This window comes from Sylvia atricapilla, chromosome 27, assembly GCF_009819655.1.
Source record: "Sylvia atricapilla isolate bSylAtr1 chromosome 27, bSylAtr1.pri, whole genome shotgun sequence".
In the NCBI taxonomy this organism is placed as follows: domain Eukaryota; kingdom Metazoa; phylum Chordata; class Aves; order Passeriformes; family Sylviidae; genus Sylvia; species Sylvia atricapilla.
The window spans coordinates 3,051,542-3,064,199 of NC_089166.1; the positions used below are offsets into that span (position 1 = coordinate 3,051,542).

The window sequence follows — 12,658 nt, forward strand, 5'->3', positions numbered from 1 at the left end:
AATGAAATTTGTCAAGCCTCCAGGCAACCTCTTTTATCCTGAGAAATTGCTTCCAGGTTGATTAGCTCCATTACTTTTGTAGGGATTGAGATGAGGCTGACTGACATGGCTTCTTCTTCATGTCCTTCCTGAAGGCAAGAGGACCACTGGCTTTCTTGCAGTTCTGAGATTTATTCTGTGAGTGCTGAGTCTTTCAAAGGGGATTCAGAGCAACCAGACACCAAGCATCCTTCATGAGATGCCCAGGATCAAGTCACACACACTCATCTCAGTCCATCTGTTGATATGTTCCCACTCCTGATCCTGCCCTAGTGCAGATAAGCCTTTCCTGCTGATGACTTTCCAAGGAGCACAACCTCTTGACAGCAATTCCTGCTAGTAAAAACCATGGCCAAGAATCCCTTAGGAATCTCCACCTTTCCTGTAACACTCATCCTCAGTGAAGCTGCTCCAGTCAGCCTTTGGATTTTTCATCTACCTGGAAGAATTTCTTGTGCCCATCACATATTTTACCTGGTTCAAACTGAGGCAGGCTTTGGTTGTCCCTAGTCCTGCATACTCAGACAAACTGACAAACATTCTCCCCAGAGAAAAGATTAATAAGGGGAAGAGAGCTGAAACTTCTTGCTAGAAGGGGAACTGTATACAATTGCAGTTCACTGCTCCAAGCCATCATCCCCTGCATTCATGGGACCCCATCACATTTTCAACACATCTTCTTCCTTCATTGACACAACGTCACCCAGGATATCCTTGGGTGCCTCATCTCAGCACATGAAAGCAGAGCAGGAATGTTGAAAATGAGGAAATGAAATTGCAGCACAGGTTGACAGAAACCAAAACACAACCTGCAGCACTAGGTAGAAATTTTTGTTTTTGACGTGAGTCTGTTAGAAAATTACTGCCGTCATGCAATGAGTGTAGGCCTGGGGCAGTGCAAGAGCAGTATAAAAGCAGGTCCTTCTCCTCACTCCCTCATCCGCTCCTCTCGCCTCCATCTCCTTCAGTACAAGGTGAGTCTGAAGCTTTTTTCTCTTCTTTGTCTTCATATTCCTCCAACGCACCTCAGCTCACACCTGCCCCAGTCCTACCTGGGGTCTTGGAACTGCTCTCATGGGAGAGGGAAGGGGAGGAAGTTCTGTCATCACAAAACCCAGAAACTTGCTTAAGTGTCTCCTGAGCTCTGGACTAGCAAGGAACCTCTTTGGGCTTGTTCACTGTGCAGAGGGTTCTTTTTGGCAGAAATTAAGGTGACAGCTGTGGATCTCACTGCAAAACTCCCAGCTCTTTTCTCCAACTTGTGACGTATCTCACTCTTAGTGAAAGACTGCTCTTCATCCAGAGTTTCTGTTCTGCTTCTCACTTCCTTCTCTCTCAGGTGCCTGTGCAGCCCCAAGCCATGTCCTGCTACAGCCCATGCCGGCCCTGCCAGCCCTGCGGCCCCACCCCGCTGGCCAACAGCTGCAATGAGCCCTGTGTCAGGCAGTGCCAGGACTCCACCGTGGCCATCCAGCCCTCGCCCGTGGTGGTGACCCTGCCCGGCCCCATCCTCAGCTCCTTCCCACAGAACACCGCCGTGGGATCCTCCACCTCTGCTGCTGTTGGCAGCATCCTCAGCTCTCAGGGAGTGCCCATCAGCTCTGGGGGCTTTGGCCTCTCAGGCTTGGGCAGTGGCCTCTGTGGCAGGAGATGCTTCCCCTGCTAAAGCTGCTGGCCATGGCCCTGGGGAAGGAACCCAGGGACTCACAGGATGGAACCGCCCTGGGGACACAGCATGGCCTTGGTGCTTCCTGAGGGGCTGAGCAGCCCCAGCAGCCCCTGCAGAGGGATGGGGCCAGCCTGGGCTCCTGGCAAGCACAGCCTATCCCTGCCTCTGTCCTCTGCCACTCCCTCCTTTCCCTCCTGTGTCCTTGTTCCCTCCTCGGGGCCATGAGCCCCACGCAGCCATCCATCCTGGAGAGCACCTGCTGGCTCTGCTCCCTCTGTGGGGCAGGTAGATGGACATATCTCCTGAGATCTCCACCACCAGTTATTTGGTGCAGAATCCTATTTGCCTCTGGTGCTCCTTTCACTCAGATTTCCTTAGTTTTCATCTTTTGACTTAATAAAGTTCTGCTGCATTTGAGCCCTTGCCTTTTTGTCATCATTTACCCTGTATATGCCTTTACAAATTGACCAGGAGCGTTATTGGATATGCTTGTATGGAGATCATTATCACACGATTGCTTTGACTATGTGTAGAGGGTGATCCTCTGTCTTTCAAACTTGTCTACCTATCTAGGACTGGATGGAATGATTCAATGCACTTCAATGACTAAAGCTCCATCAGAGATGCTGTCACATGAAAAAGGGAGATTTCCTCAAACCTTAGCGTTTAATTTGTCATTGCCCCAGGAAAGCCGAGACCCTTGTGCCCAACCACCCTGTCAGTGTTCAGTTCAGGGGACCCTGCACTGAGCTGTCTGGCTGGATTGGAGGGCAGCTCGACTGACTCAGTCAGGGAAACACCATCAGCCTCAGGGAGACTCCTCAGCAGTTATTACCACTTTTTGACCCCTTAGTGGGTCTTCCACTGCATTTGAGTATGTTCCCTGCTGCCAGAGACTGTAAACACCAGTGAAGGACTGACACTGACAGTTTATGGAATAATACCCTTCATAACATAAAATTGTGAAAGGTTATGGTTTGAGGATTGCCAGTGATAGTATTTGGCTGCAAAAATGTATTCAATGAAATACAAAGACAAGCTCTAATCTCCAATAAAAGTATCCAGTGTGCACAGAGTGGGGTTCTTATCTAAGAAGCATTCCTGGTTCAGCCTGTTGACTATCCCAGCAGTTACTATGGAGTTTGAGCTCATGCTCCACTGTTGTTCACCAGCACCCCCAGGTCCTTTTTCACTGGCAGCTTTCCAGCCATTCTGCCCTAAAACTGTAGTGATGCAGGGGACTGTTGTGACCAGGGGCCGGACTCAGCATTTCTTCTTGCTGAGCCTTATACAAAGTGGTCTTGGTCCATTGATGCAGCCTGTCCAGATTCCTCTGTAGAACCTTTCTACTCTCTTGAAAATCAACAGTGACATCCAGCTTGGATCTGCAAACTTACTGAAGGTACACTTGACCCACTGGCCCTGGTCATCCATGAAGATACCAATCAGAACTGGGCCAAATACTGAGCCCAGGGCAACACCACTAGTGAATAGCCATCAACTGGACTTAACTCTATTCACCACCACTCTCTGAGCCCGGCCACAAAGCCAAATTTTTATCCAGTGAACACAACCCACACTGAAGTCATGAGCAGTCAGTTATTCCAAGAAAATTTGGTGGGAAATGGTGTCAAAGACTTTACTAAAATCCAATTAAACCACTTCTACAACATTTGTCTTGTCCATTTAGTGGGAAACCTTGTCACAGGAGATCAGGTTAGCCAAGTAGGGGGTCATAAAGACATTCTGACTGGGCCTGATCACCTGGCTGTCGTGTATGTGCCATGTGACTGTCCTCGAGATGACCTGCTCATAACCTTCCCTGGTGCCAAGGTCAGACTGGCAGGCCTGCAGTTCTCTGGATGCTCCTTCTAGCCCTTCTTGCAGATGTATCTTTCTCACATTAGACCCCAAAATTTACTGCAGTATTCTAGATGCGGTCAGCTGAGTGCTGAGTGGAGTGGGACCATCACCCCATTGATCTCCTGACTGTGCTCTTGCTCATATATTCCAGGATGCTGGTGCCGGTCCTCGGTGTCTGGAATTAGTTCTGGTGTCTGGAGATTATCCGGTACCAGTTAGTCCTGGTAGTGCATCCTGTTTTGGAGGCATTGCCACAAAAGCCTCTTTTCCTGGCCTTGCATTTGGATTGCTATTACTCAGAGGGAGAAGGACAACTGACTGCTACCAAGCCAGCTTCTGATGAGGGTTCTGGGGGGATATGTCACGGCACCCAGCAGTGTCCTGCAGCAGCTCAGCCACTCCTCTCTCTCAGCTGCAAGTCTCTGCAGCCTGTGCTTCTGCCACTGCACTGCTCTGGAGAGCTCCTGGACAGTCCTTTGAGACACTCAGCACATACCTGCTGACTGTCTTCCTGCCCTGAGTTTCTCCCTGCATCCGTCTCGCAATATATTTTTCCAGGAAGCCCCAGGCATAGACAGCAAAGGAGGAAGGTGAGAGGAACAAGAGTTACCACTGGGTCTGTGTGGTGTGTTGACCTCAGTCAGCAATAAGGTCACACTGGCCATTCATGTTCACTCCACTGTCACAGAACCAAGAATGAAGAAGCATGACAGTGAAATACCTTCAGGTCAAGATAAAGGGTGTTTGAGAAGCAAAGGGATAAAAGAGGAAAAAAAACATAAGTTGTACAAATGCACCCATTACCCACCATCTTGCACCAGGAGACCAGTGCCCAGCCATGCCCTGAAGAACAGCTGCATTGGAGAGACTATCTACAGTTCTTTTGCTGAGCATGTTATATGGCACAGCCCTTTCATCAGTTCAGCTAAACCACTGGGAGGACATTTCCAACTTGATTCTCCTCCCCTGGCACAGTGGAAGCCAGAGAAGGAGGAATTGTTACTTCACCTCTCTTCTCTCATGTCCTCACCTCTCCACTCTTTGTCTTGCCTCCCATTACCTCTGGAGGTCATGGATGACCTCCAAATCTCCAGATCATAGCACCCAAAGGAGACCCACAGCACTGTGCCCCATCCTCCCTTTCGTGACTGTTGAAAGTCACCATGCACCCCTAACTTCCCCAGGGCAGCACTCTCCTCACCAGTGCTCCTACAATGTCCACTGAAGAGGCAGTAAACAATCCTTATGGTGGTTCACTCTTGTCTGACTACCAGGTGGTGGAGGCATAATAATCACATTATTGATCACATCCACAGGGATGCCACAACATCCCCCCTGCCATTTCACTCCTGAGAAACACATCCCCTATGCAGGTCCTTTGACCTGGCTTCATTTCATGGGCAGTTCACCTTCCAGAAGAACTGGAATTATTATTTTACCCTTCTCAAACACTTCTCTTGGAAGAAAACTGACAGACTTCTTTCAGATATCTTCATCCCTCATTTCACGTGCACCACCTCAGAGGCAGGCTCTCGTCACCCCAGTTCCTCTCTCCTCCCTCTGCTCATGCAGAAAGAACCAGAGAGGGCCATCCAGTGCAATCCTGGAGCCCCCTTTCCCACTAACCATAGTGAGAGAGGACAGGCTACATGGGTCACCCTTCCATTGCCCCTTCCAGCTGAGGTGCTGGCCTGTGAGTACAGGAAGAGAGATTTTCTCTAAACTTTCAGAGCCAGGAAGATGCTTTCCCACACACGGTGCATCCTCTTTCCTGAAGGACTGGATTCCTGATCAGACCCTCTCTCCCCTTCACTCAATCCACCAATGAGATGGTTGCATTCACCTCCTTGTCCAGGATTTTTTCCCATTACTGGGACAATTGCCATAAGTGTTGTTTGTGTCCCTATCTCAGCCCTCATGTTCTCATGTGTGATTTGGGTGTCTGCCTCAACTATTGTGTTCTTGAATGTAGGTAAGATGGTCACTCATGACATTCTCAGAAGTGATTTGGACCCCTGTCTGGACCCCTGTCCTCTGATAATACTGTTCAGGCTCCAGACTTGTGTTAAAAGCTGCCACCAGCCACCTCAGGACAAGTTTCACTGTTGCCACACCAAAATTTTTTCTTATTACACCACCCTGACACCAGATGCCTCAAACACCACATTAAGTCAATAGAGTTAATTATTATTTTTAAATACCTCACACTAAGATGAAAAAGGACTGTGTGAGACCACACAACAAAACAACCTGCATCACTCATAAATGAGAGTGGAGAAGCCTGTTTGCTTATCCCCCACACAAGACAGTTCCTCCAGCATAGTCTCATCCTTCCTGGGCCCCAGGTGCCTATCAAAATGTCCAATCACTCCCTCTCCTCAGAGAGTATGGTGGGAGAAGATAAAATTAAAGTACTGTGTATTGAGACAAAGCCAGTTTAATGACGAAAAGCAATGAAAGACTGCAAAAACACAAGAAAAAAAGAAGAGTTTTCTTATCACCTTCCATCAACTGGCAATGTCCAGGCTCTCCTGGGAAGCAGGGACAGAGTACAATTAGCAGTTTCTTCTTTGACAAATAATCTGTGAATGAATGCTCCCCCGTCACCCTCCTCTCCTTTCTCTCAGCATTTTTTGCTGACCGTGATGTAATGTGGTATCAAACATCCCTTTGGTCAGTGTGTGTCGGGCAGCCTGGCTGTGTCTTCTCCCAGCCTCTTGGCCACATCCACCTTCATGGCCTTTTGCAGAGGAGGGTGGAGGGACAGGGTTGATGCTGGGCAAGAACTGCCCAGAAAAACCAAAAATATTTCTGTGTTATCAACACCATCCTAGCTCCAACTGCAAAGAACCAGTAGAAGGGTTAATTTGATGAATTGAACTCCATCTTGTGTAGACCATATCCAGTGCTCTTTTTCATCACTGAATATTCACAGCAAGCAAACTCTTACCAAAACAGCCCTTAAAAACATCTTTTTCCCTGGGCATATTGAGAAAGAACCTGCAGAGGAAAGAATGACCGACACATGGGCTCAAATGCAGCAGAAATTTAATGAGACAAAACACAAAAAACAGGCTGCCCAGCCTGGAGGTCCCAGTGCAGAGAGCATGAGGGACAGAAGGGAATCTCTGCCACAGTAGTTGTCCCTCTTCCTGATCCAGAGAGGGAGCAGGGGCCAGCAGGTGCTCCCCAGGATGGCTGTGTGGGGCTCACAGCGCAGGGCAGCACAAGGGAACAAGGACACAGGAGGGAAAGGAGGGAGTGGCAGAGGACAGAGGCAGGGATGGGCTGTGCTTGCCAGGAGCCCAGGCTGGCCCCATCCCTCTGCAAGGGCTGCTGGGGCTGCTCAGCCCCTCAGGAAGCACCAAGGCCATGCTGCGTCCCCAGGGCGGTTCCATCCTGTGAGTCCCTGGGTTCCTTCCCCAGGGCCATGGCCAGCAGCTTTAGCAGGGGAGGCCACAGAGGCCACTGCCCAAGCCCGAGAGGCCAAAGCCCCCAGAGCTGATGGGCACTCCCTGAGAGCTGAGGATGCTGCCCACAGCAGCAGAGGTGGAGGATCCCACCACGGTGTTCTGTGGGAAGGAGCTGAGGATGGGGCCGGGCAGGGTCACCACCACGGGCGAGGGTTCGATGATGACGGTGGAGTCCTGGCACTGCCTGACACAGGGCTCATTGCAGCTGTTGGCCAGCGGGGTGGGGCCGCAGGGCTGGCAGGGCCGGCACGGGCTGTAGCAGGACATGGCTTGGGGCTGCACAGGCACCTGGCAGAGAAGACATTGAGGAGCAGACATAAGAGGTGTTTGAAGAGTAACCTGTCACCACAACATGACTCAAGTGAAGTCAGAGACAAGAGCTGGAGATGCAGGCATGCCCACAGGTTTTTCTTCACATTTAGCCCATAAGTTCCCTGCCAAAGAGCTACCAATCTCAGAAGGTTCCTGCCTAGACTATCACTCACTACAGCAAAGCCCCAGCCTCCCTCCATATGACCCTCTGTCACGTTTCACTTCTCACGGTGAGCAGTCTCATGAAGCAGCACAGGACCAAGTGACAGGTGCGCACTGGAATAAGAGGAGGAAAAGGAAGGAAAGGAGGAGAGGAGAAAAGTGACCGGACTCACCTTGATCCCAAGCAGACTGAGGCAAGAGGAGTGGATGAGAGAGACAGAACGATCCCTCTCTTATATTTCCCCTGCACTGCCCCAGGCCCACAGTCACTGCACAAGGGTAGTAATTTTCCTACAGACTCACCTCCAAAGCAAAATATCCTCCCTAATGCCACAGGTTGTGCTTTTATTTCCATCAACATTGCCATTTCTTTTCCTCATTCCTGACATGATCATTTGGCATCCAAGGAGTCTTTCAAGTATCAAGATGAAAGACCGAAGGATTTCCCAGGCAGGGAAACATTAGCACAGGCAGAAGATGTGCTGGAGGCGTCTCTGGAAGGAAGGGATCATGGGACCAGTGAAAAATGGTAACACTGATTTCCACCCTCTTTTGCAGACCATGAAGTCCTGATAAGGACAAGATCTGTAGTGGCTGCCTGGAGCTCTGGGCTTGGCTACAGACCAGTAATGGAGACGTTTTCTCTGTGCATGGATGGAGTTGCCCTTACTGGAGGGATCCTGGCCCTTACTCATCCTGGCCTGGAAAAAAGCCTGCAGACAGACACACTCCTGGCTTGGCCTCACACCAAAAGGCTGACACACGGCCAACCCAAAATTAGAGCATGACTTGCCACAGGTAGAGAGAGTCTCTCCCTGGAAATTTGCCTACTGAAGGCATTCCCTTGCCCTCCTGGGAAGCGCCCCAGCTGCCTTCATGTCTGCAGGGCAGGGAAGTACAGCCCTGCTTGATGTGGTTTGAGAGCTGGGTTTGCACCCAGAGCCCTTCTGAACATGTTCCCCCTATGCTCAGTCTTCTCTTTGCTTTCTGTGGTTTTAGTGGACCTTTCTTGATCCTTGACCACAAGTTGTCTAAGATGCTGCCAGCTTTTCTGACTTGTTTTACTCTTCACAGGTGCCTCTATGCTATCCAATCTGCCAGATGCCTGACTGGGTGTAAGATTTTTGATGTCTGGGGGCTGTACACTGCTACTCATTTCATCCCTGACACCAGCTCTTCCTCTCCACTTTCTTTGGTGTGACAGCCAAGGCTGCCCTTGATTCCAGTGTTCAAATCCAGTTCTTCCTTCTCAGAAGCATCACCATTTTTTCCCCCTGACAGACTCCATGAGACTGGAAGAAACCCCTGGAGATCACCTAGTCCAACCAGCCCTCTGCACAGCATGATCAGCACTTAGAGGATGCTCAGGGCCAAGCCTTGAATTTCTACAAGTGTGAACAATCCTTAACCTGCCCAAGTTCTTTATCACCTTCACCCTAAAAACTAGTTTTCTTTTGTTTCCCCAGAATTTCCCATATTTACAGTGTGCCTATTTCCTCTTGTCCCTTCTCTGGAGGAGACTCAGGAAAGCCTAGCTCTGTATTCTGGACCCCTCCCACAGCTCTTTTAGCCATTGCTGAGCAGTGTGCTCAGGTACCCCCTCCCTTCTGGGATGGACAACCCCACCTCAAGCAGCCTCTCCTGTCCCAGAGGATCTAGTCACCTCATGGGCTCTGAGGCCCTTTGCTGGAGCTGCACCAGTATGACTGTGCGTCTCTTATATTGGGCAACTCCTCTTTGTGGCACATTTCTCAGCACTGCAGAGTAGAAGAGAGGGGTCACATTCCACAGTTGGAGAGCAAACCCCTTCCTAGTGCAGCGTTGGATGCTGTCAGGTGCCAGCTCCACAAAGGTGCAGGGTGGTGTCGTGATGCCCTGCAGGACCCCCTTTCTGTACTGCAAACCTCTTTAGCTGCCCCACAGCCCCAGCCTGTGGGGGGCAGGGGTTTCTCCCTCCAGCCTTGCAGGACTTTTCCCAAAGGGTTTAAACAGTGCTGGCCCCAGTCTGGGCCCTGTGGTACACCAAGAGTGAGTCTCTGCCAGCTGCAATTCATCCCACTCACCACACCCCTTAGAGACCTGCAGCCAAGCCAGATTTCACGCATGGCCTTCTAGAATTCAGGATGTCCACTTTCTTTCTCCTAGTGCTCAGCTGCGTTCCTTGACTGCCAGCACCTCCCAAGGTGTGTTTAGAGGTGTTTTCACTGACACCAAGGCTTGTGTGCCCGTCACCAGGTTGCACGCATTCATATCAGTGCAGTCTATTTAAATGTTCCTACTGCTGATCCTCCTCCTGCTCTGCTCTGGGCAGGTTTTCCCTCCCCCTGTTTCTGAGGAATATCAGGAACCTTATCCTGTGACAGGAAATGTTGCCACTGAACACCAAGGCCAGAAGCCTTGGAGAACCTTCCCCTGTCCTGTAGCCCCTGACCCCAGTGAAGCTGCCCCAGGCAGCCTTGGCTCAACCTTCCCTTTTGCTGTTCCCTTTTGCCCTGTGTGGAAGATTTTGTTTGCCACCACAAGCTTTGCTGATTCAGCCCCAGGTGGGCTTTGGCTTTCCAGTCCCAGCCCTGGAATACTCAGCCTGGGAAACGTTCTGCATCAGCACAGGGCATGAAGAAGAAGGGAGAGGAAAGCATTTCCCTGGAGAAGCAGTGTCCAGTGGGCATTGGAGTGAGGTGACAGGGGGGAGAGCAGCAGGCAGGACGTGGTGGGAGGAGAGGAGCCTTTGGCTGCTCTGCTGCTCTGTGCAGGGCAGGGCAGAGCTGGGGCTGTCCCTGCAGAGGCAGCTGCCAAGAATGGCAAGGCACTGGCCCGAGCCAACATCCCCTGCCTGCACGGGACCCTCCGGCATGGGGGGCACATCCTGTGCCTGCAGGGACACGCTCTGAGCCCAGCTGTGCTCAGGCCTCGCAGGGCACACGTGGAAGGAGCTGCAGCACAGGGCAAGCAGGTCAGAAATGAGGAAATGAAATGGCAGCGTTGATGGAAATCAAACCACAACGTGTGGCGTTAGGGCGGATATTTTGCTTTGGAGGTGAATGGGTTGGAAAATTACTGCCTTTGTGCACTGCCTGTGGGCCTGGGGCAGTGCAGGAGCAGTATAAAAGGGGGATCTTCTCCTCGCCCTCTCATTCACTCTTCTCACCTCCATCTCCTTGGCATCAAGGTGAGTCTGAAGTCCTTTCTGTTATACTCCCTTTGAATTTTCTGAGTCTATCCACCCCTGTGGTCCAATGTGGATTGTTGAGGACAGCTTCTAATGCGAGAGAGAAGAGGCAGAAGTTGTGCAAGAAAAGGGTTTAGGTTTTGGCTGCAAAGTCTCCTGAGCTGTGGAGGAGCCCTTGCGCTTCGTTGCTCTTAGGGGAATTCCTCAGGGCTGAATAGGAAGGGACGCTAGTGAGCCTGTCTAAACAACATCATGCAGTTTTGCACTTCTGGCTTCTCTCCATCGTGGGAGACCAGCAGGCTCCCCTCACTCAGCTCTGTGCACTGCTTCTCACTTCCCTCTCTGCCAGGTGCCTGTGCAGCCCCAAGCCATGTCCTGCTACAGCCCGTGCCGGCCCTGCCAGCCCTGCGGCCCCACCCCGCTGGCCAACAGCTGCAATGAGCCCTGTGTCAGGCAGTGCCAGGACTCCACCGTGGCCATCCAGCCCTCGCCCGTGGTGGTGACCCTGCCCGGCCCCATCCTCAGCTCCTTCCCACAGAACACCGCCGTGGGATCCTCCACCTCTGCTGCTGTGGGCAGCATCCTCAGCTCTCAGGGAGTGCCCATCAGCTCTGGGGGCTTTGGCCTCTCGGGCTTGGGCAGTGGCCTCTGTGGCCTCCCCTGCTAAAGCTGCTGGCCATGGCCCTGGGGAAGGAACCCAGGGACTCACAGGGTGGTACAAGACCAGGGACAGAGCATCAGTGCTCTGTCTACCACTCAGAGTGACTTCTTTTTCATCTTTTGACTCATTAAAGCTCTGGTGCATCCCAGCCAGTGTCTCTGTTTCATTCTTTTCCCTGCTTATGCTCACTCAACATGTTCAGTGAGAGAGGTTTTGCTGTGTGGTTGCAGGAGGGTGTTATTGGAAGTGGTATTGCCATGGTTGTCAACATTGCATTCATTATGTTAAAACAGCATTGATTAGTCATATTAGATGTCACCTTTCTAAATTATACTTCCTCTCCCTGCAAGAATTACCTCAGAAAGTTCAATGACCACAGGTATTCGAAAAGTACTTTTAGTTCTCCCAACAAAACTTTTGAGCTTTCTCTTCTATGTTGTCACCAAGCCTGTGTCCTCAGTCACTCTTCCACAAATAAATGTTCAACCCCACTCCCCATCCTGGTCAATATCAATGTATTTCACTTCCCTTGCTGGAGATCTTTTTGTGTGACATTCCAGTGGCAGCACAGCATGCTTGATGCCATCTGGAGAGTGCTGAGCAGGGTGGGATCTTTGCTCCCATCAATATCCTGTTGACAGTCATGCTCTGATAGCCCAAGATGTTGATAACAGTCCTTGGTGTCCAGGAACACTGCTGGCAGTTCCTCTTGTTTTGATGGTGCTCTCACAAAAGCACCTCATCTGGGCCCTCCTTTTCAGAGACTGAAGGATGTGATAGGGTTGGCTACTACAAAGCCAGCTTCAAATCTGGACTCTATATGGACATGTGTCACCATGTCCCCTTGTGTCCCGCAGCAGTTCAGCCACTCCCCTCCCTCAGATGATCCTGCACAACCGTTTGAAACCCTCAGCCCACACACCTGATGCCTCTCTGTGCCTCCCTCTCTCCAGAAACTCTCCCAGGAAAGTTGCATTGTGGAAATCCACAATATCATAACTCCTGGGCATAGAAAGGACTGAGAGCAGACCTTTAAGGAAGACATGGGGGCACTGGAGATTGAAAAGTGGACATGAGCCAGCAATGTGTGTTTGCAGCTCAGAAATTCCATCAGATCCAGGGCTGCACAAACAGAAATATGGCCAGAAGGTAAAAGGAGGGGATTCTCCACTTCTTATCTGCTCTTATGAGCTGGTTTTGCATTGATTGGAATTTGGTGACAAGGGAAGAAACACGTTACAGAAGTGATTTTCTAGGAGAAGCTGCTTAGAGTTTCCCCTGCGCCTGACAAAACCAATCCGTGGCTAGTT

General features: G+C 50.9%; 3 protein-coding genes across 3 annotated transcripts; 2 read left to right on the forward strand and 1 right to left on the reverse strand.

Annotated features, from left to right (window-relative positions):
- Window positions 1-914: 914 nt before the first annotated feature.
- On the forward strand, window positions 915-1,763 carry LOC136372298 (feather keratin 1-like). Its single transcript, XM_066336850.1, has 2 exons — window positions 915-1,013; window positions 1,379-1,763. Exons 1-2 carry the CDS (start codon window positions 915-917, stop codon window positions 1,703-1,705), a joined length of 426 nt encoding a protein of 141 aa, XP_066192947.1. The 3' UTR covers window positions 1,706-1,763.
- Window positions 1,764-7,014: 5,251 nt separating this feature from the next.
- On the reverse strand, window positions 7,015-11,059 carry LOC136372403 (feather keratin 1-like). The gene is made up of 3 exons (XM_066336999.1): window positions 11,035-11,059; window positions 7,692-7,729; window positions 7,015-7,332 (listed from the first exon to the last, which is right to left on the reverse strand). Exons 1-3 carry the CDS (start codon window positions 11,057-11,059, stop codon window positions 7,015-7,017), a joined length of 381 nt encoding a protein of 126 aa, XP_066193096.1.
- LOC136372402 (feather keratin 1-like) lies at window positions 7,310-11,409 on the forward strand. The gene is made up of 3 exons (XM_066336998.1): window positions 7,310-7,334; window positions 10,650-10,687; window positions 11,037-11,409. The coding sequence occupies exons 1-3, from the start codon at window positions 7,310-7,312 to the stop codon at window positions 11,352-11,354; spliced, it is 381 nt and encodes a 126-aa protein (XP_066193095.1). The 3' UTR covers window positions 11,355-11,409.
- Window positions 11,410-12,658: the final 1,249 nt, after the last annotated feature.